Genomic DNA, 27,682 nt, shown 5'->3' on the forward strand with positions numbered 1-27,682 from the left:
TCTCAAACTTGTCGACACTGATTCACATACTATGGGATTAAGGGTTGGTGGGAGCAAGCACCAAGCAAGCAAGCGAGGACAAAATTCGTTATAAAGAGGTGGTTCGCAAGAAATCTTCGCAATGTAAAGGTATATTTTACATTGACTCTTATGGACAATAAAAATTTAAGGGGATAACGAAAAATCTGTTAAATAGAAGACGTCGTTATATTGAGGTTCGTTATATGAAGGTTGCACTGTATTATTATATAATCTATATATAACTAACTACTTTCTTCCTTTCAAACTCTCTAGCTACAAATGACCTAGACTCTGCGTTGAGATTGAAAATACGAACTTGTGTCCAATTTCATGTGCCACGACATAAACGCTTTCGAAATGCCTTCCTTCGTTCACGGTGCAACTGCTTGTTACAGTACACATACCAGCCACTGGAGCTAAGCCTGAAAAAAAGGAGATTAATCTGAGGAAACTTGCCTAATTCACCAATTCTCATAGCCCTTAATTAGTCTTGTACACTGTAGTATCAAGTTTAACACACTGAAATTATCACTGGATCTTCTCTGTATTCCTATCTGGTGGTAAGTAGTCTAGTGGTTTTATAGAGGCCAGCTTTGGGTGCAGTATTTATTATCTCTCTGTGAGCTTTGGATCCAAAGTACCACCTTTAGGTGCCTTATGGTTGCAGAATGATTTTTTTTTTTATACAACGTGTTTCAATATTCTCTTATTTGAACATTCATATTTGAAACATGTGTTTCGGCTTATTTTTTAAAAAAGAATTATTAAAAATTATTAGATAATGTTTTTTACTCACCAACGACTTGACTGCTATCTTTTCCATTTTTATTTACAACATACAAATCCAGACCGGTCAGTATCAAAGCATGGTCCCAATGCAGCGGATCGTTGTCTCCAGGTGGGTTTTCCAATCGTTGCCATGTGCAGAAATTACTTAAAAACCTATCTATATCGTGTGGTCTTTTCAAATTTGCAGGATCTTCATGTAATATTTCGAGTCTTTTCAGTATAAAATTGACCGGCCTTCCTAGAGATGGGTCATGGTATAACAATTGGACTGCATTTATCATAGCTAAAACAAATCTAACCAATTCTCTTTCTGTGTCTTTAGGAAAATTCAATGTCATATGTTTGTATAAGTCCCTATCTACAAATACGGCTGTTTCGACAAAAATCGCAGGTTGAATTGCCCGTTTCTCTCTTATCGATTGCGTCGCTAGTTTCTCAATGAACTTTCCTATTGTCCTATTTCTGTGAGCTAAATTCAGTTTGAATTCTTTTAATCTTGTATTATCCGGTTTATTTTCAGTTATAATATCCCTTTTCCTTCTGTGCTTGGTCCATAATTTTTGATCTACCAAAGTTGTATTTTTTTTATCTTTCTCTACACATGAAACGTTTTCTTCTAAGTGGTTATTGGTATCGACCATACGTCTTTTGATTATAATATGTGCTTTTGTATCATCCGTATGGAACCTTTCTGGTAACGGATGTATTAAATAGTAACTATCATTAGATTTGACTACGCCTCTCTGAAAAAATAGGTTTTAATTATTCGTACCACTGCCAATAAATTAAGATCATTGCAATCGGAGATTGGCCGTATAACGCTCTGCTTCTGATTTGTTCTGATAAACATATGCACGTACCACGTATTGTATTCACGAATGCATTTTTTTTCTACCTATGCTGATAGCCTTGAGAGGCTATTTCAGGTTCTCGTTGACGTGTAGGTGAGCTCACGGGGCTCCAACCGGAGTGTTGCTAACACTGGCCCTAACCAGGGCAGTGCTTCGCAGAATCTACCACCGGATCGGAAACACGACCCTCTGAGAAGATCCGGCGAGAAACTCAGTGGGCTATGTCTATGGGTCACGAATGCTCAGGGCTAGTAACTAAATAGCACTGTATACAGAAGTCAAAGATTTATTTAAGCATTTACCTCATTTGTTCTTGAACCTAGTTATTTATCGCACTATTTAAATTTAAAAGTACATCTAATAACTCACAATATTTTCACAAATAAACAAAGCAGCGTTATCGCTACCGTAGTAACACATGTCCAACTCATCGTCAGCATGCGCGTCAACGACTAGATCAGTATTGTTCGACCATCTTCGCAGCATGAGGAAGTGCGGGTCTAGGAAACTGTTTCTGAGCTTAAGCTTAATATCTAAATGCCCTTTCAAATCGGCAATGCTTTTGTCGTTATTACCGAGTGACCTTTTGTATCGACGTGGTCGGCTTAAATGCGCAACTTCGAAATGTGCTTCTGTAAAAAACCAAAAAATGATCTCAATTTGCATAGGTACATGAAAAAGCTCACAGCTTAACTAGTAATTACATGAATACTGGAGTCTATAGAAGATATTGCAGTCTGATTGCTACCTTGAGTATGGTATAACGGCTCCAAAAATAGTGTAAAAAAATATAGGTACCTATAGTTTAAAAGCGGTACTATAAAGAATTACTACTGGTAGGACCTCTTGTGAGTTCGCACGGGTACTGCCACCCCGCCTATTTCTGTCGTGAAGCAGTAATGCGTTTCGGTTTGAAGGGTGGGGCAGCCGTTGTAATTATACTGAGACCTTAGAACTTATATCTCAAGGTAGGGTTGCACATTTACGTTGTAGATGTCTATGGGCTCCAATAACCGCTAAACACTAAGTATGCTATGAGCTCGTCCATGCATCTATGCATTAAAAAAAAATGCGTTTATATTTCGTGTTTCATTGACCCATTAGCTATATGGAAGACTATCATGAAATTAATTGCAACTAAGGTATTGTTATAAGCCTGACCGTTATTATTGCGTACGCTGAATTAAATTAAAGCCATTACATAATTAGTGCGTTATGCGACTTCAAATAAGTTATTGTGTAATGGTAATTCGATTAAAATTAAATTCTTAAAATAATTGCAAGTGAATCTAAAACAATTATTTTAGATGTTATCACTATTGATATCGAAATTAAATCAAATAATAATATAAAATCAGTTTTAAGGATCTAATTAATTTAAAAAAAAACTTTTTTATTTTAGATTTTTATATATAAAATAAATAAGTTATAATAAATAAATATATATTTACTAACGATCACGCCACGTTAACTGGTCCCGTGCTAAGTTCGTGAAGAACTTGTGTTACAGGTACCAGATAACGGAAATCAATGTAAGATTTTTATTATACACTTACATATATATAATATACATCCATAGCCCTGGAAAAGACATTTTACATAATTTATCATACAAATATCTTCCCTTGGCGGGATTCGAACCCGCGACCCCCTTGTGTAGTGACCATGTCACTTACCACTACACCAGACAGCCGAAACCGTAAAAACAAGTTTTAATTATGTCTGGTGAATCGTGTAACCCGAAGAAAATACTTTAAAAATTCTAGTGAGCGTAATTTAAAAAAAAAAAGATTTTATAGCTAATAAACAATCATAATTACCATGTGGTCGACTTCCTAGTAAAAAGGTCTTCTCGGCTTCTGTCAAATATTTTAAGAGTTCTTTTGAATAGATCTGAAACGAAAGAAGAACCTTCGATCAATTTGATTAATGATTTTCATTGAACCTTTTTTACTGCTTAGATCAACGGACGAGCTCACGGCCCAGCTGGTGTTAAGTTGTTACTAGCGCCCATAAAGGTCAACACCATAAATGGAGTCATCTGACTGGAGACGAGTTCTAAATCTCAGTTTTATAATTCACGGCTTCCAAGCCCTTCAAACTGAAACGCATTATTGATTCAGGGCAGTAATAGTGTGTGCGCTCCCAAGACCCCTGTTAACGCCTAATAAATTCTAATGAGCAATGTTAATTTTTTTATTTATGTTTACCTACACCATTACACTTTAAGTAATCGCCGGGCCAAGCTAACTTGTAAAATAGCTAATCGATAAATATTTTTCTAATTGCGTAATTTTAAAGGGAAAGTGCAAGAAGTCGTCGGTAACGCTAGGATCTCCGAATACACAATAGGAGTCGTCACGGGTGGACTGTTTATTGCGTTATTATAATAAGTGCAAACGTTGCGAACGAACCTTTCCCAATTCAAATCTAGATTATCTGTAACCGATAAGGCAAATCGATCTTGATTAGTGCAACCTCGTAATAAAAGTATAGTAGAGAAACTTAGTTAGGAATTTGGTGAATTTAACACAAACTAGAGGTCCCGCAGTAGTCGAAATTCGACTATAATTAATTGGAATTGTAAGTTTGTACACTATTATGATTGTATTTTATACTTCTTTAATCACAAATTTCTCCAAGGCTACACTATAAAAAAAAATTAATAAAGACAAACAATATTTAATCTATTCTCAATTTGACCACAGACGTCAAGAACAAAAGTTTGACAATAAATAGTGTGCATGCGTGTGTGCATTAAATACATGGTATGTAGTGTGTGTAATGTTTTCTTTATTGATTTAATGTATCTTTTATGCATTATTTTAAAAAAATATTTGCATTGTGCACTTCTTCTCTATATTCTCTATAAGTGTAGAAAATTTCATACTCCTCCGTCCGCGCAATTTTCGTAAAAAGGGATACAAAGTTTTTGCTTCACGTATTAATATATAGATTTACCATTTAATGATTGGGATTATGACATTAGACACAAACTAGCTACACTAGTTTAATGAATACAAAAATATCTCCGATGAGACTCAACTGTTAGTTTCAGTTCTTGAAGCTTGTAGTTACAAATTTATTATTGCAAATAAATACATATAAGTTATTGCCCTTGAAGGCAGATAATCATATGACCAACTTGATGGTGACTAGTCACCGTCGCTCATGGACTTCAGCAATGCCAGGAGCAGAGCCAAGCCGCTTCCTACCTAAGCTGATAGCCTTGAGAGGCTATGTCAGCGTAACCGGGCGGCTGCTGCCTACCGTTAAGTACTCTCCACAAGCCTCGTTTGAAGAAGGAAATGTTATAGGGCTCGGGAAACACCGTTAACAGCTTAGACGTATTCACGAAATACTTCCGCATTACAAAAATCAAGTCGAGCAGACCACCAAAATTTGTGTTTTGAAGACTGTCTAATCAATACGCCATAAGCCATACGTCACCATCAGCACTAAACGAGTACTTCCTGGGATTGTTGTTTATTTTACTTTCGATTAATCAGAGGTTCGTGCGAAAACAAGCTATTGTCAAATTAATGCCGAGGTCGCTTCTCATAATCCAATGACGGACAAAAACAATAGTTTCATTCGGATATATTCAAGGCCATTGTAAGCTTTCCTTTAGAAAAGCATTTCGTCGGGAAGAATAAATCTCAGATTCGAAACCTTTCTCGATTTCTCTTAGAATTTTACAATTTTTTTTATTTACTTGCTATTAATGAACTTCAGTGTCATAATATAAAAAAACAATAACGTAATGTTAACACTTTTTTTGTGATGGAATGATTACTGGTGGCCCGGAGGCCTTTCCAGTTTCACCAGGACAGGTGGGCGAGCAAAGGCTCAGCCAGGAGGGGTGGGATTTGCTAACGACTGCCCGAGCGCCTCCGAAGGAGACCTAACAACTCAAGAGCAATTGCTTCGCGAATGAATACTACCGGATCGGAATCGCGACCCACTGGGAAGATCCGGCGAGAAACTCAGCATGGGTTAGGTTGCACGTCGACCTCTTTGTCGAGTTCGACGAGTACGCTTACCGGGGTTCCTCAACCTGCTCCTAGTGTTAGAGCTGAAGGTATCTTGCATTATTATTGTTTGTTTTTATTTTTAGTCATTCTGATAAATTGTAATTTTAATTTTATTGTATTTTGATTAAGATGTTATGTAATTGTATGTGACATTTTATGGGCTTAAGTTGCCTGAAAAACGCATTTCATTTCATTTCATTAGAGTTATTGGATCTGATGGATTCGTAAGGACGTGTCGTGTTAACACTACAAACTAAAAAGTGCTTTTGAATCTTGAAGTGTCCGTAAGGAGTGGTCGAATTTCGATTACTGTACGAACACATAAAAATCATAAAGCGGGGTTAAAGAAAATCATGTTCAAGACTAACTAAAGACTTAAGATTCGTGAACAAAACGCCGTATACTAGTATTGAGATAACCGATCTTAATACCCAGCCTTTGTTCGATGTGTTTACAACAATTAAAACATCAGGGAGACGATGCGAAACGAAAAATGCAACATCTTTATCGCCTTTAGGAAACGAATACAAAAGAACTCGCAAAAAAAAATATCCTGAGATTATAGACTAGACATGACCTGCGGTTTCATGGGCTTTATTTTTTTGTAAGTAACGTTCAGAGAATTTTCCGGTTATAGTAAAGAGTTGCTAATGTAACTCTCTGGTCGATAACAGATAGCCCACAGCTGATATGTTACTTGTCATTTGCCATGATAAAAAAAATATCCTATGCCGATACAACTTAAAATTTATTTTTGTTCAAAGCTCCATCAAAATCCTTCCGATATTTTTCACATTAAAGGGAAACAATTATCAATCTATCCTAGCAAACTTTGGCATTTATAATGTTAGTGCAATTTTATTTAGATCCAACTTCAAACATATGTATATGCTATGTGTTAGAGTAGAATATAGAAACGCCAGTGTCGTTTACAAATAACCTGGACTCCGAGAATGCAAGCCGTATTCCGTAGTGCACAATACTATGCAAGATAGATATAAGTAATCCGTTTTAAATCATTTTATTTTTTGTATCAACTCAGGGTAATGCAGAGAATGTGTGCGTGCTAGAATGATGATCACCGACCACGATCATCGGTCATGATCGACACGACTAAGAAGAATGAACACATGAGAGTGATGCCTATTCCATGTTATCAATAATAACTCCTTATATTGCTATAGACACCCTTTATGACCACTCTATACAGCGTGCGGTAAATACAACGGCAATCAATATGCGACCGAAACATTTCAGATATAAAAAGTCTTGTGTTGACTGCGGGAACACACCTAGTCTGACCCTGAGCGGGGATCAGATGTTGGGTGAGAGAGCGCTAAGAGAGTCGTTTGGCGGGTAGAGTTCTAAAAACATCCTTCGGCCCGCGTTCTGCTCCCAACATCTGCAGACTGTCAATTCCCACATACTCTCTGAGCTCAGAAGGTACGGCCCCTGTCCGAAAAAAAAAGTACAAACACTCATTTGCAAACGAACTGAAGTGAAACTTTCCGCAGCTAAATATAACTAAAATTAAGAATACACTTAACTAAAAATATTAATGAAATATCTAAAGCGTATTGCTGTAGCTATGTGTAAATACATACTATTTTAGTAACTATATATTATAACTCGCATAAAACCGCTTCTTTATGTTAAATTAATTTAGAGTTATTCAATGAAAGTAATGTTGTAAACACGGCACAAACAATAAATCTCAACACGGACGGGCCGTGAACTCTACACACAATTAAAATTATTATATTTTTTACGACATTTAGATAATGCATACATAATTTTTGTCGATTCCGGGTAACGTATTGTCTTCATAACGATGGTAAACGAAGGAAGTTGAAAAAAGTGAGATCATTGATAGCGAAACAAAATTTATTTGGAGGTCTTTAGACAATCCTACACAAATATGGCGTATCCCAATTAAGCTTAGTTCATTTGCTATACAATAAATCGATTTTACAATTTTAAAAACCTAAAATTTTACTCACGTCTTACATTAATTGGTTTTAATATTAAACAAGCTCAAGCAACAGTAAGCGTCTTAATGAAAAGAGATACTAAAAATTATTACAATTGTGAAGCCTAAAATGGTGTTTTATCAAACAAAATGAACGTTATTTCAACCTATGCTTCAGACACGTAAGTATTTGGGTCAAACCAAGCCCGTTCCATAGTATATATTAGGCTCTAAATCTATTGCTGTCTCGAAACTATATTTTAAAACATTACGCGAAATACCAATTTAATTGAAGTAAAGCTTTAAAGCAATTTCGTAAGAATTCATTTCATATACCACAGTAAATGCTATAAAAATACAAATATATTCCCGCTGTTCTTTACTGAGTAATTTATTTTTTTACCTAAATCATATATAAAACGTGTGCGAGCACTAGTAGCAATGGATAAACAAGCTAATGACCCTTGTTATCATGTCCGGCGAATAATTTTGTAAGCCTAGCAGAAATCTAAATAAAGATAATTTAGCTTTCTGTGTTAGCAACACTGGGACAATGCTACAAGATATGAAATGGAATTTAGTATTAAATCAAGATTTTTTCCTAGTGATATATATACATATAATAGAAAATAATCGGGGTAGATATTTATAAAACTTTAAAAAAAACCTAACCGAACCGTGGGCGATGCGACTTGCCTTGGGTAATATTGATGATCGAACCCCGAAACTTTAGGAAGACGACAAATTCTGTAAAGAATGCTTTTCTGCATCGTTCTTCTTAATATCTTATAAAGGCAAAATCAAACCGGCCACGCGAAATTAACCCTTAACACATTAAGAATACAAAAGCATGCACTTGCTAAAGTGCTCTAGATCTAACAGCTACACTGAATCACGAGCCCAAACAACATTTTGCCAATTTCCTGTAGCAAAATTAAACGTTACCAAATCGAAACCAGTTCAACGTTGGTTGCACCTGACACGCTATGTTATTAGTTTGTTATTTTTGTGTTTTTCGACATTTTTACACGTACGTATGCTTTTTAATCGTTGATTTTTATAGTTAATTTTAATTGGCTACTTCGAGTCTTGCGTTTCGGTGCAAATATGTAGCTTCTTCATATTTAGGCAGCGGCTTGCCCCTCGCATTGCTGAAGTCCATGGACGACGGTAACCACTCACCATCAGGTGGGCCGTATGCTCGTCGCCTACAAGGGCAATAAAAAAAATAAAAAAAATGTAGATCTAGAAAAATCGCCTCTTATGTTCCTAATTTACGGTTTGATAACAAAAACAGACAATAGAAAAAGATTCAATTTTATACGATTATAATTCCATTCAGAAAGGATGTCTGGATGAGATTTATTAAGAACGCTTTAAGTTTTCCAATTGAAGATGCTTTAATAACTTTACTATTCACAAACGCTCTAAATTAGTGATCACTTTATCAGTACCAATAATTATAGGATTAAATAACAAATCTTGTTCGATTGGCGATTGAAGTTTCATTATATTAGGCAAAATAAAGCGGTGTAGATCACACGGTATCTTAGCCATTGCCGCAGCTTATCACGCAAACAGAAGACATGCCTCGAGGATCTAGAGAATCATGCATAATGAACAGGTTTTATTACGTTCAACCCATAGTTAGTTACACGCTTTGAATGCCACTCTAATGTTATTTGTAACGTAACGAAGACTATACTTTCCTTTATTAACCTGATTTCAGAATATGCTTGTCTATTTGTTACTAAAAAGTATAACGTAAAACTTATATATACGTTCAAGAATTTAAGACTTTAGCTAGACTTTTCAGTATATATAGGTATATACTATACAAAAATCTTAATAAGTGTATTAATAAGCATATCAAGAAACATGTAAAATAATGCAACAATTATCAATAATAGTATTAAATAATTGAGTTTTGATATTATTAACAAAAAGTCAAATCAAAATAATTTAACATCAAAATAATTGTTATTAAGTACTACATAATAATTGCTACACTTGTTAGATAACCAGCGTTTTCGAAAATAAAACTTTTATTTGTAAGACCTACGTACGCCACATGAATCTACATCAATCATTGTAAATTATATATTCATATCACACGTTCACTTCGCCATGGTCACGTGGATATTAAAAGTTTTAACTAGACATCTAAGATACCATTATTTCCGACATTCTGTGCAATAAACAGTTAAATGGTCCATTCGTAATTAGCTCCCGTATTTAGACATGTTATTTTGTCTGTTGTAAACCGAAGGCATCTAATATTTATCGCACATGCGAGTATTAGAGCATATTTGTGTTTTCCACTGATTTGTATTAGCATTCGAAGCGTCAATAGCCTAATTGGTAAGCCGCTTTTCAAATGCTGTTGTCTTTTCTTCGGGTTCGGAAACGTTTTCAATAATGAAGGAAGAGCATCGTCTGATAAAAGTGAAAGCCACAAATCATAATTTACCTAATTTTATTTCTAAGAGGTCATGCGCAAGTACAATAGACATCATTAGATATAATACAACAATAATCGCGTTAAGTCTGTCTACTCCGTTAAGCATAACATCAAGTTGATGAAAATACACTGAAATTATAATACTAATGTTGACGTCCTTAATCTGACTAGCGACCACTTTCTCGCTAAGGCTAGGACTAGACCACATACAAAAATATTACTCATACAAGTCATAATCGGCGAAGTTAATAATAAGCTGTTCAAATTTGATTTTTTTTTCGGATCGATTCGAAACAATTGCTAAACTGTCTCAATTAGAATTATCGGTACCTGATATTTTAGAATTCAATCCGTTTTTAAGCGATAGTAATGAACGCAAATACTAATTGTTATTTAGCAATTAGAAACCATTACAAGTAGTAAATTTTTAAACAAATCAAAGCTTCAACGGCAAGCCGACCTTAAAAGGAGGTCGAACTCAACCCGCATTTCACTCATATCGGCCGTAATTAAGTGCATTTAACAATTAAAATACGTTATGCTCAAACTATGTAGAAATACGTTGCGACATACGCATTTCCATCGCTTGGTTAAGTATAATTGAAGATGGCAGTGTACGATTGAAGATAAAATAGCTCGTTACACACGAAAAACGACGCTCCGTTTTAATATTTATGATAAATAATTTGCACGCGAGCAGTGTAGTTAGGTCACTATTTCATTCGTGCTATAAAAATAAATTGCCCATATCTATACATATAAATAAAATTGGAGTGTCTGTTTGTAATATTGAAATAACCGCTTTTTAGTACATGCATATGAATATATATACATACACCAAAATAACATTTTTTTATAATTTTTGTCGGTGTCTGTCTGTCTGTCTGTTTGTTCCGGCTAATGTCTGGAACGGCTGGACCGATTTTGACGAGACTTTCACTGACAGGTAGCTGATGATATAAGGAGTAAATTAGGCTACTTTTTTTCGGCCCGCGGCGTCACCCGCGATACGACAATAACCGCAGATAACATAGCGGGACTCAACTATTCAATAATAAAATTTAATGTTTCCGAAGCGAAGCGAGGGCGGGTCGCTAGTTTTTAAATAAAACGAATTTGATATTTTTGATTTATAGATATTTATTTGATAGAAACATGACATCGCGTATGAACTAGGTAAAACTCTAATTTCTTTTTAAAGAACGATAATTATACACGATATCATGGAAAGTTTAAGAATGACAAAATTAGAATATATTTTACGTGAAGACAAAAACAGAAACTGAAATACGATTTCTTGCTTCGAATTAAAAAGCGTAGTTTAAGGAGCTGAAATTTGTCCAAAACTTGAACACGAAGAAATAAAATAACTTACATAATAAATTTAATTATATTTCAAAACGATTTTTATTGTAATAATTCATATAACATTAATACATTTTCCTACTATAAAATCAAGTAACAAGGAAGAGACTTCAAACCGATTTTCATATTAACGTGAAAAAAACGACCTCCACAACAAATTTTAAGTTCTTTAATAAGAGGCACAGAGCTACGCGGTGCCAAGTGTAGACTTATGAAGAATGTCGGTGGATTCATGAGGCATGCAGACTCAGTCACGATATCGATAGTAATATTACGACATTTATTATTTTCGAACCGGTATTGTGATCTTGCGCTTTGTCTATGCAATACCTAATGCCGTGCGGAGTAGGTGTGACAGATTGAAATAATGCCGTGTGCAGATCGAGGATTTTTTTTTTTTTTTTTATTGCTTAGATGGATGGACGAGCTCACAGCCCACCTGGTGTTAAGTGGTTACTGGAGCCCATAGACATCTACAACGTAAATGCGCCACCCACCTCGAGATATAAGTTCTAAGATCTCAGTATAGTTACAACGGCTACCCCACCCTTCGAACCGAAACGCATTACTGCTTCACGGCGGAAATAGGCGGGGTGGTGGTACCTACCCGTGCGGACTCCCAAGAGGTCCTACCACCAGTGATTACGCAAATTATAATTTTGCGGGTTTGATTTTTTATTACACGATGTTATTCCTTCACCGTGGAAGTCAATCGTGAACATTTGTTGAGTACGTATTTCATTAGAAAAATTGGTACCCGCCTGCGGGATTCGAACACCGGTGCATCGCTACATACGAATGCATCGGACGTCTTATCCTTTAGGCCACAACGACTTCAGGAATATTGTGGAAAAATAATTTCGAATGGAATCTATTGTTCAGTTTTGTACGAAACTTGATAGAACTTAGTGAGTAAAGACTTTAAAGACAAATATGTTGAGTTAATTTCACCAGGACATCGCCTTATTACTGTACCTTAAGTAATCCATCGACACAACCGAATGAGTTTCTCGCTGGATCTTCTCAGTGGGTCGTGATTCCGATTGTTCGGTGATATATTACAAAACACCTTTATCAGCATAATTCTCGTGACGCGTTAACTTTATTTCCACAAAGCGTTAGTGCACGATCAACAGCCGCGTCATCAGGGTGCATTCATAGCATTAGCATTTCATTGATTTAATTATTTAAGATATAATAATATAAAAATGAATTGCTGTTCGTTAATCTCGCTAAAACTTGAGAACGGCTCGACCGATTTGGCTAATTTTGGTCTTGAATTATTTGTGGAAGTCCAGAGAAGGTTTAAAAGGTAGATAAATATGAAAATGCTCGGAATTAAATAAAAATAACAATTTTGTTTTACCTTTGATGTGACCCCCGACGGACGGATTCCTTTTGTTTGTTTTAAGTTTATTTTAGACAAAAGTTTAGGTTTTTTTTTTATTTTTTTATTGCCCTTGTAGGCAGACGAGCATACGGCCCACCTGATGGTGAGTGGTTACCGTCGCCCATGGACTTCAGCAATGCCAGGGGCAGAGCCAAGCCGCTGCCTACCGCTTAATACTCTCCACAAGCCTCGTTTGAAGAAGGACATGTCATAGCGCTCGGGAAACACCGTGGAGGGGAGCTCATTCCATAGCCGGATGGTACGTGGCAAAAAAGACCTCTGGAAACGCACTGTGGATGACCGCAGTGGCTCCAGGTAGTATGGATGAACTCTACTCCGGTGGCGGGCGGTGCGATGGTAAAAACGAGATGCCGGTATCATCTCGAACAATTCCTCAGAGCACTCCCCATGGAACATACGGTACAAAATACAGAGGGAACCGAAGTCCCTCCGCAGACCCAGAGGTTCCAAACGATCCGTGAGACCGGGATTATCGACAATCCGAACGGCCCTCCTCTGTATGGAGTCAAATGGAAGAAGCTGGTATTTGGGAGCCCCGGCCCAGAGATGGGAGCAGTACTCCACGCGAGGCCGGACTTGTGCTTTATAAAGCAAAAGCCTTTGTCCAGGCGTGAAGTACCGCTTCGCTCTGTTGAGGACTCCCAGCATTTTGGACGCCAACTTGGCTTTGCCTTCCAAATGACTCCGAAACTGGACATCGCTCGAAATGTCGACCCCAAGTATCCCAATACTCTCGGAAGGTTGCAGGGATACTCCTTGGAATTGCGGCGCCATGACAAAGGGGTCCTTCTTCGCAGTGAACGCGCAAACTTGTGTCTTTAACGGGTTGAATTGAACCAAGTTCAATTCACCCCATTTGGAGACTCGCCCCAGAGAGTTCTCCACTTCAGACACAAGTTTTGATCGTCTCTCTTGCACCACGCTCCGAGAGAGACTCTGATGGCCGATATATCGCGCATCCCCCGTGCTGTCATCCGCATAGCAATGCATGCCATCAATAGACAGCATGTCATTGATATACAGGATGAAAAGCGTGGGGGAGAGCACCGAACCTTGTGGAACGCCAGCGTTAATGGTCATGGTATCAGAACAGTCACCGTCTACAACGACCGTGATGCTCCGCCCATCCAAAAAGCTAGCGATCCACTTGCAGAGACCCTCGGGGATTCCGTAAGATGGTAGCTTCGACAGAAGTGCCCTATGCCAGACCCTGTCGAAGGCCTTCGCGATATCAAGGCTCACAGCAAGAGCCTCGCCCTTGCTCTCCAAGGCTTCAGCCCACCTGTGAGTAAGGTATACAAGAAGATCGCCAGCTGAGCGACCGTGACGGAAACCGTACTGTCGGTCACTGATCAGCTGGCGATCTTCAAGATACTTCAGGAGTTGTATATTAATTATTCGCTCCATCACCTTGGAAAGCAAGGAAGTTATCGCGATAGGCCTATAGCTCGATGGGTCCGACCGGTCACCCTTCTTGGGGATAGGGTGGACGTGGGCAGTCTTCCATGAAGACGGAACCCTGTTAGCGCAATAAGAGAGGCGATACAAACGCGTTAGCGCAGGCGTCAGCTCAGGGGCGCACGTTTTCAGAACCACTGCAGGGATGCCGTCTGGCCCGCTCGACTTATGGACGTCCAGGAGTCGGAGTTCCCGCCTGACTGCACACTGTGTAAAGCAGATCTCCGGCAGGGAACTATCACACCGGAGGATGTTCGGTGGTGTGGCACCCCCGTCGTCCACAGTCGAGTTCGAGGCGAAGAGTTTGACCAGAAGGTCAGCCTTCTCTTTCGCACTATGGGCCAGACTGTCATCGGACTTGCGTAGTGGTGGGAGACTAGACCTGCAAAAGTTACCTTCTGCAGCTTTGGCGAGCGACCAAAAAGCACGGCTCCCAGAGGGATAGCTCTTCAGTCGCTCGCCAATTCTAGCAACGTGCTCCGATTTCGCCTTCTTCGAGGTCTTTTATTTATCGATTGAGTCTGCCGGGTCAGCTAGTTTAAGATAAATGTATTAACAATAAACATTTTTAAACAACAGACCCTTTTAATAACAATCTCACACTGCACCTTACACCGATTGTGTGGTAGACTTTGCGAAGCACTGCTCTTGCTAGGGCTGACCAAATCGTCTGCGCGAAGGTGGAACAGCCCCTTAGACTATCGGCGAAAAGGAAGGGGAAAAAACTGACTTTTTTTTAAATTGTTTGTGGAAATTTCAATGAAAAAATGTAAATAGTCGCCTAATTGCATTATTTCCACATTAATGTATATACCGTATTTGACTAGCTATTATTTTAATATATATCATTTAATATGAAGTAAATTCAAGTGCACAACAATTTATCTATTTCTCACTCATTTGAATGTCTGTTTCGTAGGAATCAATAAAAATCATCTATATTAATTTTGATAAGATGCATCAATTTTCGATCACGTAAGTACCGTTCCCTTAATATCTGTATAAACAGTTTTCCCAAGTTGAACGCCCTCGGTAACGGGTTTCTGAATACCAGTAATGCCACGTTTCCTCCAAGTTCCGCACTCCCTCACGAGATCAGTGGACACGCTTCGGAGACGCGACATGCCATCTTTAACTGGACATGGCACGCAATGTCACGAGCGTGGAAAACTTTTTTTTCAATCAACTCACTTAGTGAGTTAGTCATCTATTTGTGTTTCTTTTGCTTGTCCTCTATTTTATCACTTTTATTCGTAAGCTTTATTGTATTTTACTGAAGATATTTGTGATATTCGAACTTGAAAATTCCGGTTATTTTCAAAATAAAAATTTAATCAAATTGTTAATTTTAAGTGATAGAAATAAAAATTAAATTAATAGAATCTTAAGTCACATTATCAGAAACATCGCTGCGGTTCAATCCAGTGCTTAATTTAAAAAAAAATGTTAATTCTCGACTTTTCTAATACATTTTACATTTTATGTACTTTACAGCTTTCGTGGTCACGAACCCCCAAATAATATAATAATTACTCTCCACCGAGAGACGACGACTAATATTTTTATTCGTTAACACTTGGATATCGTATTAACCTACTAATATACAATAGCTTAAAAAGCATTTATTGACAATTACATTTCAGACCACACAGAGCACGTAATACTGATCACATTTTGTGGTCAGGGTTGTTTAGCTTGTGTTTTTCAATTTTACGATAAGAGATTCAAGATTCTGGAAAACTGGATATTAATTTTTATATCAATTTAAATAAATATATTTTACATTTTTCCATGCTTAACAAACCCCACATTATCGCATGATTGGTTAAAGTTACTTTTATTTACGAGTCACAAGATCACCGCACTAGGTATAGCAAGATGTTATTACCATTACCATTATCCGTAACGAGAGCACATTTACATAACATTGCTGATCGCTAGGAACTTGTTTCTTGGTTTGTATAGTTATGCAATGATCCTAAGCTTGGTTTAATTTGAGAGAACAGAAGAACAATTGTAGGTACGTCTGCATAAATAAATTTAAACTAGTCGTTAATTAGTAAACTAGTAATCATAGGCCTTTGATTTCAGGTCATGCTTTCAAGACTAGGAACTTAGAGTACATTTAGTAAATTAATTTTTATTTATATTCTTTATTGAATATATATACACGATGAGTTGAAATATGATGTATATGTAAATATCAAATAACTCCAAGAATCCAACTAGGGACTAATTTTTAAAGAAGATTAACTTTATAATTATTCATATCTACTTATATTCAATTTTAGTGTAAAATAAGACATAAATATATCTAAACAGTTATTTTATTCCACATAAATATTTTGTTTACAATTTAAATTTTTAATTTAAATTTTGCTTTCTCTGCGTGTATAATTAATAATTATATAAAAGAGGAGCTATTTTCACAGCCAGATGGTTACTGTTAAAATTATGTTTGTCAACACAGCCTTAAAAACGAAACGGCATTAAGAAATAATTCAATTATTAAGCCTACAGAGATTTTGATCGACATTAACAAGACAATAACTTAATAAGGCATTAACTTTGTTGCGCCTTTACTCTCCCGTGGTCGACCCTTATACTTTAAAAACTTTAAACCACACTTCTATTTAAAAAAATGCGATAACAAAGCGAACAAAAAAAATTGTAATTATAAATTTATTGTCGAAATTAATGAGGTCTAAGTTTTCGAAATATTGCATTATGAACAGTCCTTGATGCATGTCCAAATTTTACAATTTAATAGGACGTCTTAAGCTTGATTTGATTTACGTTAGAAATTTTGTAGCATAAATCTTAAATAGATACAAATATAGGTCAAGCTAATAAAAAATGGGTTAAAAAACTAGCACTATCATTGAAGAGTTCAACAAACTTTGTTTGAAATAAAATAAAATAAAAACACTTCGGAAGCGGTCAACTGCAGTAGACTCTGCAAAAACTCATATTTAAAACGCAGTAGCGCTTAAAAAACACGTCAATGCGATTTTACGTCTTTTTTTCCCAACTATTTTTATTTGGTTGTTAAAAATGATTTTTGCGCGTTTGTAAGTTAGCTTCAATTTCTGTATTGTGACATTTTATACTCTTTATAATATTTAAATTCAATTTCCCTTTGTTGCTTCGAATCTAGTTCGAATACAATACTTTCTGAAACTACGTATCCACACGCACAAGCATGGCGCGACAAACGAAATGGCTCCATAATTGTAAATAGACATGCTTTAACAAAAACCGACTTCAAATTGAAAAAATATTCCAAAACAAATTAATATACACTAAAAACAATAATCATCGAAATCGGTTGGCGTGCTATTCAATTATTGAGTTATTCATTTATTTGTCGCGCACGTACTTAATGCAAATAAGACTTATATGGTATCCTCATGGACACCATTATCAGAACTGGACTAGATTGAAATGGGACCACACGGTAAGTGTCATATCAGCTTTATAATAAATAAATAAAACAACAAAATCGATTCACCCAGTCAAAAGTTATGAGGTAACAAACAAAAAAAACATACAGTCGAATTGAGAACCTCCTCCTTTTTTGCAGTCGGTTAAGAAGGCTTGAGGCCTCGGTACGCTAATTATGAAAGAAAAAAATTCGAAATTCGTAAATCATTACCTATTTAAAACGATTACGATATACTTTAAAAGTCGGTCTCCATCCATTAAGCATCGATGAAGTCTATTTCAAACTGTTCAGATTTCCACTGGGGGAAAAGTTACACAGAACGACACGGTGAACAAAGCTATACTGTAAATTTCGAAGCAAATAACAATTTATAGGTCATTCTACTTTATTGTGCAACAAGAAATAGCTTTAAGTTCTATAATTTCGTGGTCATATTTACGGATCGTATCTTATCTTATACCTTTAAACGAGCAATTATTGTATATTAAGATATACTTATATAATCTGAATCTCTGAAACGGCTCCAACGATTTTCATAAAATTTAGTATACAGGAGATTTCGGGGGCGATAAATCGATCTAGCTACCATTTATTTTCAGAAAATGTTGTTTTATTCGTGTTTTCAATAATCAACTCTTTCCGGCATCTATTGACGAATAATAATACTATTTTACTTAATTGAGGGCAACTAACCGCTTTAAAGACACAACAAGATGGCGTTATCAAAAAAAAAACCGAGCAAAGCTAATATGTCGTCTAATATGAAATAAATAAGGTTTCTTATTTTTAGAATCAGCAATTTGGATTTTATAATCTTATGAGTAGACGAGCCATACTGTATGTACATACATATAAACTTATACAGATACAGATAAACTATCTTGGGTAGCGCAAATTATTTAGAGAATACAAAACAATTGTTTTCATTTTTCTATAAACCAACTATTTTTTTATGTATGAATGAATATAAAGCCGTTTTAACGTCGTTTATGGAAAACGTTAGTGTCATAGATACAGACAGTTAGTACTGCCCAAATTTAATTACTCTTCCAAAAGCTTATTTAAAATTTTCGACGCCATCTTAATATTTTTATTATTGGCAACGATTTCTTTTGAATGTCGAAGTTCGTTTGTATAGTAATCCAACAATACAGATTAGCTTTCATGCTTCACTTCCAATTTGAAATGTGGAATTTCCACATTTTCATCGATTTTATAAGGCGAAGCTAGCCCGTCTCGATTAAACTTTCCCTCTCAGCACCATAAATCCGTGATAACGCGACTTTCTACACATATAAACAAGGAACCAAACTAAACGTATTTAATCTTACATTCACATCTCAGTCGTTGCGTTTCGTTGAAAGTAATGCATTTTCCACACGTAAAATGCACTTTCTTATTGTTAACAGAAGTATGTTTTTTAATTAGTTCTACATTGTTTTTTTGTGATGTCTGTTCTTAGAATATTAGTGTCGAAAAGTTTGAGTTGCGGTTAGATTTAATTGTAGACTTTCTATTATGATACATCGTTTTAAATATTTGCACTGTACTTAAATGTAAACGTGTCTTGTAGAGTCTTATTTGTAGTTGATGAAAGAAATACACAAATGTAATTTTGTATTTTCTGAAGTTCAATTATTTTTGAAGAGCTCTTAATAGGTTAAGCTCACAACGATTTCAATTTATTAACGCACATAATATGTGATAATTATTAACGTGTTTCTACGTACCCCGAAAACGTATTTGAAAACAGAAAGCTATGGTAACGACCGTATGATTTGTGAAACTGAAAACATTGTTTTTGATAGCTATATACTAAAATAGCCCTTACAGATCAATTGGATCTTAAGAAGCGAAGTTTGGCAATGAGTTTTAACAAAACACGTTATTAGCTCGGCTCTGCTTGTGTTACTTCACAGCGCGCTTAAAATAATGTTAACACGTTGTAATTGTATTGCTTCGATCCGGTAATCACAGTATTAGAACATGGGAACATAATAATGGGCCCAATTGATACATAGCGTGCGTTGACACCCGCACCATGCGACCTTTGGAACGCCATTAGTAACGGCTCAACTCTCTACGAAACTAAACGATGACTATTTCGTGTAAAATTTGACTTTTTTTTTTTTCGACTGTTTGGACAATAATACATACGTGACTCAAAAATATAATGAGTTTTGTTTTCCATTAATTTATATGCAAAATCGGTGCTTGTATTCCTTTTTGTGGCTCTAGATGGGTAGAACAAGTTCATGATGAGTAAGTCTTATAATAAGCTATATATAGAAGAGACATGAATTCACCTTAAGATTTAAGGCACACAAAGTGAAAGACAAATATAATAAAAACTAGCTTTATTTTAGAACAAATTTGGTCAGCATAAAAAACGTTATAGTGAGCCAACCTTAACATATAGACATAAAATATGCTGTCGCGGACTTTTTTTTAGATCTTTTGAAGGGAAACAATTCTCTTATACATTACTTTAGCGAAACTTTAACCGTTTCTGCAGCACACGCAGCAGAAGCTCTCAAAAGGGGAAAAACCCCTGATTTTGAAACATTCTTTATTAGTGCTCCGCTTGTATTGGTCTTAGCGTGATGTTATAAAACCCATAGCCTTCCTCAATAAATGGGCTATCTAATATTGAAAGAATTTTTCAAATCGGACCAGTAGTTCCTGCGATTAGCGCGTTCAAACAAACTCTTCAGCTTTATAATATTAGTATAGATTTCTGATAAATTAGACTTCGAAATTTGAAAACAGTGAACGAAAGAGGATTTAGGAAAAATCCGTGAGCAACAAAGTACATGAAAAAAAAATAAGAATTTGTTTATCGAAAATCGTCAATTGAACCCGTTTTTCTATATTATGGTTCTTGGGTTATATTAAAGTTGTTGTCACTGATGATTAAAATACACTGAGTTTTGAAGGTGACCTAATTGATATTTCGATTTTGTTATATCATAAACTCATGGCCCACGTGATGGTGAATTATTATAGGAAACAGTTGAGGTTAAAATGCCTATGTAACCACGCACCATAAGAGATGAGCTCTATCACTAAAGTTTGTATAACGGCTGGCTCAACCATTCACACGTATGACTGCTTCGCGGCAATAATAAGCAGGGCAGTGGTTCCTACCCGCTCAAAATACGGTCTACCACCTGAAAAATATATATATTAGATAGTTAGGACAGCCGTTATCCCATATAGTCTGGTTGTAGGGTTGACCGCTGGAACCTCCCTACTCTGACCGGGTTCTGACCCCGGACAGAGATCGGGCGTCGCGTGTAAGAGTGCAGGGAGGCATTTAGTACGGTAGGGCTCTAAAAACACCCTTAGGCCCGCAGTCTGCTCCCAACATCTGCAGATCGTCAAGTCCCACCTACCCCTGGCGCCTCCTAGGTACGTAAGCTTCGTAGGAGGTACGGCTCCAAGACTAAAAAAAAAGGCGCTATCCCTTATTTGTCCAGTTAAGCGGTGATATAATTTGTAAGAAATAATATAAGTAACCGTAAATGAAAGTATAGTTTAACTGGCCGCGTTCACACAAACAAATATGTCAATATGTTGAGATATATCAGGTGCCAAATCTAGCCATTGTTCGTATTCAACGCGACAATTTGTACGTTACAATGCCCTACTAGGCATGTGGGTGAAACAAAACGAAATTACCAACAAAACCGTGCCTGTGAATTCGGGTCTGTTTTACATATTTCTTCTGTTGGAGGAATTTTCAAACGAACTATCATGAATAACTTTTAAATACAAAAAAAATCTATCTCATCGCCTCAGTTTCATTTGTAATTATGACATTTTTATTAAACGAATGAATGTTTTCAAATTATTCTTCTTTTCGTGAAATTAACAGTGAGGCTAGATTTTACTTATTTATGCCCCGTGGTTCGTCAGGAACATCAACCTTCACGACGACCTGGACCTAGAGTCCATCAGTAAGTATATAGACGGCATCAATGCGCCATTTCGATAAAGCGGCACGACACGAGAACTATCTTATCGCGGTCGCTGGTAACTACATTCCCGATCCTGCGGACCGAATGGTAAACAGTCGACGTCGCCCAAAACACGTAATTTCGGTTCCTCCCGATCCACTAACGGTGCTTTTAAGTACCCCAACCACCGGTCATCGTTCTCGTCGAACCCGTCGCTTGCGACGAAGGGCTCCGCGAGTAAATTAATCCACAGATACAGCCCACTGAGTTTCTCGCCAGATCTTCTCAGTCGGTCGCATGTCCGATTCGGTGGTAAATTCTGCGAAGCACGGCCCTTGCTAGGATCCGTGTCAGCAACAACGTCAGGTTTGAGCCCCGGGACTCGTCTACTCACCGGTGACGCTGATATGGTCTCTCAAGACCATCAGCTTAGGTAGGAATTAAAAAAAAACTGATTTGGAGGAAAACAATGAAGCTAAAAAATCTCCAAAGCAAACCTATACGAATTGTTGCTTTCAAACTGTTTCTACAATTACACTTAACAACTTTATCTTGCCATCTTTTCGTCAAGAAACAGCAATTTTGGATAATTCCTTTGTCACATAATCATCGTGTTTCCACCGCGACGAGACGGCTCGGAGAGAATTAATTTTGAACGGTGCTCATCATTTATGTACCGTTCTGTAATTTCTTTGAGTTTTAACGTGACAAGAAAAGTTGATTTCACTACGAATAACAGTAAATTAGAACTGCTGCGAACAATAGAAAAGTTACCGTTACCAAAGCAAATAATAAGTTCAGAATTGATAACTTACTTTGCGCCCTGCAATATTATTCATACGTAATTCTTACACGGCCAAGAACTCACTTTTAAGCGCATGTGGTAGGTAGCAACTTCATAATGGATTAAAAAGTTGGTTTTGACAGCTTTCAAAATTTTCTTCTGCTCAAGCTATTTTCTATGGGTCGTGCTACCGATATTGCCGCACTTTTTGAAGTGAAAGAATTAACCTGCTATTTAAAAATTAATTTATTAATTTCCATTAACCGCCCGCCCTTAAAGAAGTCGTCAGTCCAAACGAAGTTCTTTTTTTCTTTTTATTATTGCTTAGGTGTGTGGACGAGCTCACAGCCCACCTGATGTTAAGTGGTTACTGGAGCCCATAGACATCTACAACGTAAATGCGCCACACACCTTAAACAGTTCCCAACAGCATAGATGAATTGTTCACTACAATCGCTTTCTTATTTGGCAACAGCCTAGTGTAAGCGTCTTTTTTGACAACATAGCCTAAATAAACACCATATTAAAATTAGATCACTGTTCCCAGAGGTATAAATATCGCCAATATTATAGAAATTTTCCTATATCCAAGCTACGAATAATAAGACGATGGTGGATCGGTGGGATATTTACCCCACGCGACTGTTTAGTATTGATGACTGTGAGGAAACAAGTGCACACTTTTTTGGTATAGAGAATTATTCCGGACGCTATGAACTTCAACAAAATGCATGGGTGAGTCCGGAAAAGATTTGCTAAGAACTGCGGGAGCGCTGAAGGACGCCTTATACTCAGTAGGCAGCAGATTGACTGTGGGGCTCTGATTAAGCCTTTTTCCTACATTTGAAATCGACACGTGATTCCTTTGTGATAGATAGAAGCATTGTACCGGCGCGTACGAGTTCATAGCCTTTATAACTAATAGCTTTGGCAATAGTTTATAAACAAAACACTGTTTTCTGTTTAGATACTAATAAATAATCACTACACAGCGAGAACAACAGGTAACGCCTTAAAATAATACAGTAAGCATCGCAGAGGAATTATTAAAACGGAAAATAGACTCTTCCACCTTATTCGGCCCCGACAACTTGGCGAAATGATATACCCTGATATTTATAGTTATAAAACTATGTAAAAGATTACTTCAATTAACATAAAAATTGTATTTACATAATTTTAACGCCACATTAAATGAACATAGACCGTAATTAATTAGACACACCATGTTAATTTTACTTAATATTGAACTCTTATATTTAAGTAATGATACAACATAAAAACGTTATTTATATGTGAATATAATGTGAAACACGTAAAATCAAAATTTTCTTAATTACTATTCAATTAAGAGTATTGAGTTATACCAGCGAAACCGCTCTATAAGCAGTATAAGCTACTAAAAGTCCTTGACCTGTCAAGAAATAACGTAAATTCTATACTTTGAACCAACATCTAAACTTACACTAGTAGGTTCTTATCGAATTTTACTAGGCAGGGAGAGGAATGCGAAGAATGGAGTTTTTTTTCTTTTTTTTCCCTACCTATGCTGATAGCCTTGAGAGGCTATTTCAGCTTCACCTTAACGTGTGTAAGTGAGCTTACGGGGCTCAAACCGGAATGTTGCTAACACTGACCCTAACAAGAGCAGTGCTTCGCAGAATCTACCACCGGATCGGAAACGCGACCCACTGAGAAGATCCGGCGAGAAACTCAGTGGGTTGTGTCTATGGGTTAATGCGCTCGTCGAGCCCTTCGTCGCAGCGACGGGTTTGACGAGGACGGTGACCGGTGCTTATGGTGCCTAAAGGCACCGTTGATGGATCGGGAGGATCCATAATGACGTGCTTTGGGCGACGTCGACTGTTTACAATTCGGTCTACAGGTTCGGGTATGAGAATGGAGGCGAACGTAATGCGCATTTATAAAGAGGGGTACCTACGCTAGGGTTGTAAGTCCACTGGCATTCTTCAATTTCTCTCTCAGCAATACGATGAATCCTGCACCTGCATAGTGAATCCATAGATTGCTTAAATATTCATCTCATAGACCTCAAGTCTATCAGACGGGTGGCCGCATGCACGTTACCATGTCTATTGGTTACGGCAAACTTAACATCTGATGAGCAGTGAGCTCGTTCACGCGTCAAGCAAAAGAGGTTGACATTTGCGAAAATACCTACAATAATCAAATCAATAGTCCCCAAAACAGAAAGTGCGGTTTTGTAGCTACTACATATTATTTTTATTCAAGTAGGGGTTAGTTTCAAATCCATTCAATGGTATTCTTGACGGCTTCGCAGCAGAATAGCGATAAATCACCTAGCACGTGCAACATTATGGATTTAGTGTCCAAAATCCTTGATAAAATCATATTTACAACGAAAGCTAGACTCCAAATATCCTTCAACTATGAACTATAAAACAATTGTCCTACATTCAGTGACGATGACAGTCGGCATAAATCTAAATGATCGTGTTTTGTTTACCGATAGGAATGCAACTCCTTTTACATAGCATTGAAGCATTATTAATTTATCGTAGCGATTTCCTTCAATCGTCAGTGAACTGGTTAAATGAACAAACACGTTGAAGGAAACAATTGACATTTATTTCAAACTAGCTGACCTGGCAGATTTCGTAGTGCCTCAATCGATAAAAAAAAGACCTAAACTTTTGTATAAAATAAACATAAAACAATCAAAAGGAATCCGTCCGACGGGAGACACATCAAAGCATTTTCATATTTATCTAACTTTTAAACCTTCTCTGGACTTCCACAAACAAATCAAGACCAAAATTAGTCAAAACGGTCCAGCCGTTCTCGAGTTTTAGCGAGACTAACGAACAGCAATTCATTTTTATATATATATAGATAGATTTCGTTAAAACTCAGTAAAGTATTAACATATACAGTATCTCGGTTCTATATCAGTTCAAATAATTCAAATTTATTAATGACTTGAATTCTTTAAAAAATTTAAAGGGTATTAACCCTCAATCTTTACGTAGAAATTTAAAATAAAAGCGGGAACTACAATAGCTATATTTTCTTGAACGGACAGCCAGACAAAAATATACACACATATGGATGTTCGTTGTAAAGCACGAAATCGCTTTGACATAATATTTTGTTTTTAAATTCGATCGAAATTATATCAAAAGTCGGACAAATTCCTACAAAACACGTCAAGCCTATTTAGTTACTTTAAACCTGTTTTCGTTATCTAAGCTGTCTGAAAAGCATCTCTATGTCTTTATGTTGAAAGCCTTAGCACACTTTTGCACAATCACTTACCTTTTGATTACTAACTTGGTAACAACGTAAATGATATAATTTAAATGGAAAAAAAAATCAATTTACGAGCTACCGATCTATGATTGCTTAATGACATTTCAATGCCTATGAATAAGAGAAATTTGATTGAACACTGAAAAAAAATTATTAGTCTTGGCGAACCTTAATCAGTTTGCGGTTTAGATTTGATATCTGGTTGAATTGTTTACGTAATAATGTTTTCAACATTGTTCCACGTCTGTAGGTTTGATGGGAAAACGCATCTCTGTGCAATAGTAGATTGCAGTTTTGCAAGAGCCTTCATAGGATGAGAATGAGTTAGTAAAATCATAGTCAGCAATTATGTACGTAAGTATCTAATCCATAATATGCTTCATTTCAGTTTAGTTTTTTTTTATTGCCTTTGTAGGCGGACGAGCATACCTGATGGAAAGTGGTCACCGTCGCTCATGGACGTCAGCAATTTAGTTGCAAATAATTAAAAGGCTCAAAAAATACACGATTCAGAGGTCTCGAGTGATATTTTTATCATGGATTCCCTAACTATGGCTATAGCATTATCTATACCATCGATAGAAATAATCCAAAGCATTCAAATTCTTTTACATAAATAACCATCGTAAACCTAACGAGGGAGATTTGCGTCAATGTAATTTTGATTATTAAAAAATTATGAGATTGCTAACATGCATGTTCGTTAAGTCGAATTTACATTACGAAATTAGTGGCGTGAAATTAATTTCGTGACATTAGTTTTACCAACAGTTTCACGTGTAATTTAATACTTTCGTAATGCATGCATTAATTTCATGCATGTAAATTAGTTTCGTGCCCTGCGCGATTTTTTGGTGAAATTAGTGTCATGCAACTAATTTCATAGTGTAGACGGGACGTGAAACTAATGTCGCGAAAGGGCCTGCGCTGTGCGGACGTGTGTATTGTTAGTTCGGACGCGCTTCAAGCGTTGAAAATGGCAAACCAATGATGGAGTACAGAAAAAAATATAGATCATGTCATTGATATTCATTAATAATAATGAATATCAATGACAAGGGTCCCGAAACACCTATAGTAAAAAATCAAAATTATCTTCACTCATTCGAAAATAGTTTTTATAACTCTCAGGATCTTCATCTGCTAATTCAGAGACTAACTTCATTGCACCTAAATGCCTTCTTGTTGACCATCCTCGAATCTACCAACTTTTTTTTTCTTGATAGTCTTTTTTTAAGTTTATAGGTATATAAGCATTTCTTTAGCTACATTGAATATAGCAAATTATAGCTTTGATGCTGACGGCGCCATGGTTACTGCGATACTGTTGATTTCGCGACACTAATTTTTTAACGAAATTACTTTCGCATATATCGAAACTACTTTCGTGAAACTGAGCTCAACATGCATGACACTAATTTCGTAATGTAAACTCGGCATAATATGTTCATTGTAATTTTGCATTGAAGAATAAAATGACAATAATAAAACTTCAGTACACGATTTTCCACAACCGGACAGCTCGCCGGAGCCCAACAAAAACTTTGTAAAAATCAGATAAAATCCAACTAAATCAGTCTTATATCGCAAGAGTTGTTCACCTTACATCCTGTAATAAAGTTGTTATTTGATGTTTTCAAATACATATTCTAGGAACGCAGCCTCTGGGCAAAAACTACAGATTCCTGTATGCGTGTATAATTAAATTATTTTCTGCGATTTTCGCAAGTCGTAAACTTAATTAAAACTACTTCTATTTTACTGGTGGTAGGATGTATTATGAGCCCGCACGGGTAGATACCATCACCCCGCCTATTTAAGCCGCGAAGCAGTAAAACGTTTCG

General features: G+C 36.5%; 1 protein-coding gene across 1 annotated transcript in view; it reads right to left on the reverse strand.

Annotated features, from left to right (window-relative positions):
* Window positions 1-27,682, reverse strand: part of LOC101736552 (A disintegrin and metalloproteinase with thrombospondin motifs 16) — a 46,451-nt gene that overhangs the window by 12,528 nt on the left and 6,241 nt on the right. The window contains exons 3-6 of the mRNA XM_038017754.2: window positions 3,482-3,554; window positions 2,031-2,293; window positions 818-1,553; window positions 338-443 (exon numbers count right to left, since the gene is read on the reverse strand). Of these exons, the coding sequence (XP_037873682.1) occupies window positions 338-443; window positions 818-1,553; window positions 2,031-2,293; window positions 3,482-3,554 (1,178 nt within the window). The remainder of the gene's footprint in view (window positions 1-337; window positions 444-817; window positions 1,554-2,030; window positions 2,294-3,481; window positions 3,555-27,682) is intronic.

The sequence above is a fragment of the Bombyx mori genome, chromosome 19, assembly GCF_030269925.1.
Source record: "Bombyx mori chromosome 19, ASM3026992v2".
Lineage (NCBI taxonomy): Eukaryota > Metazoa > Arthropoda > Insecta > Lepidoptera > Bombycidae > Bombyx > Bombyx mori.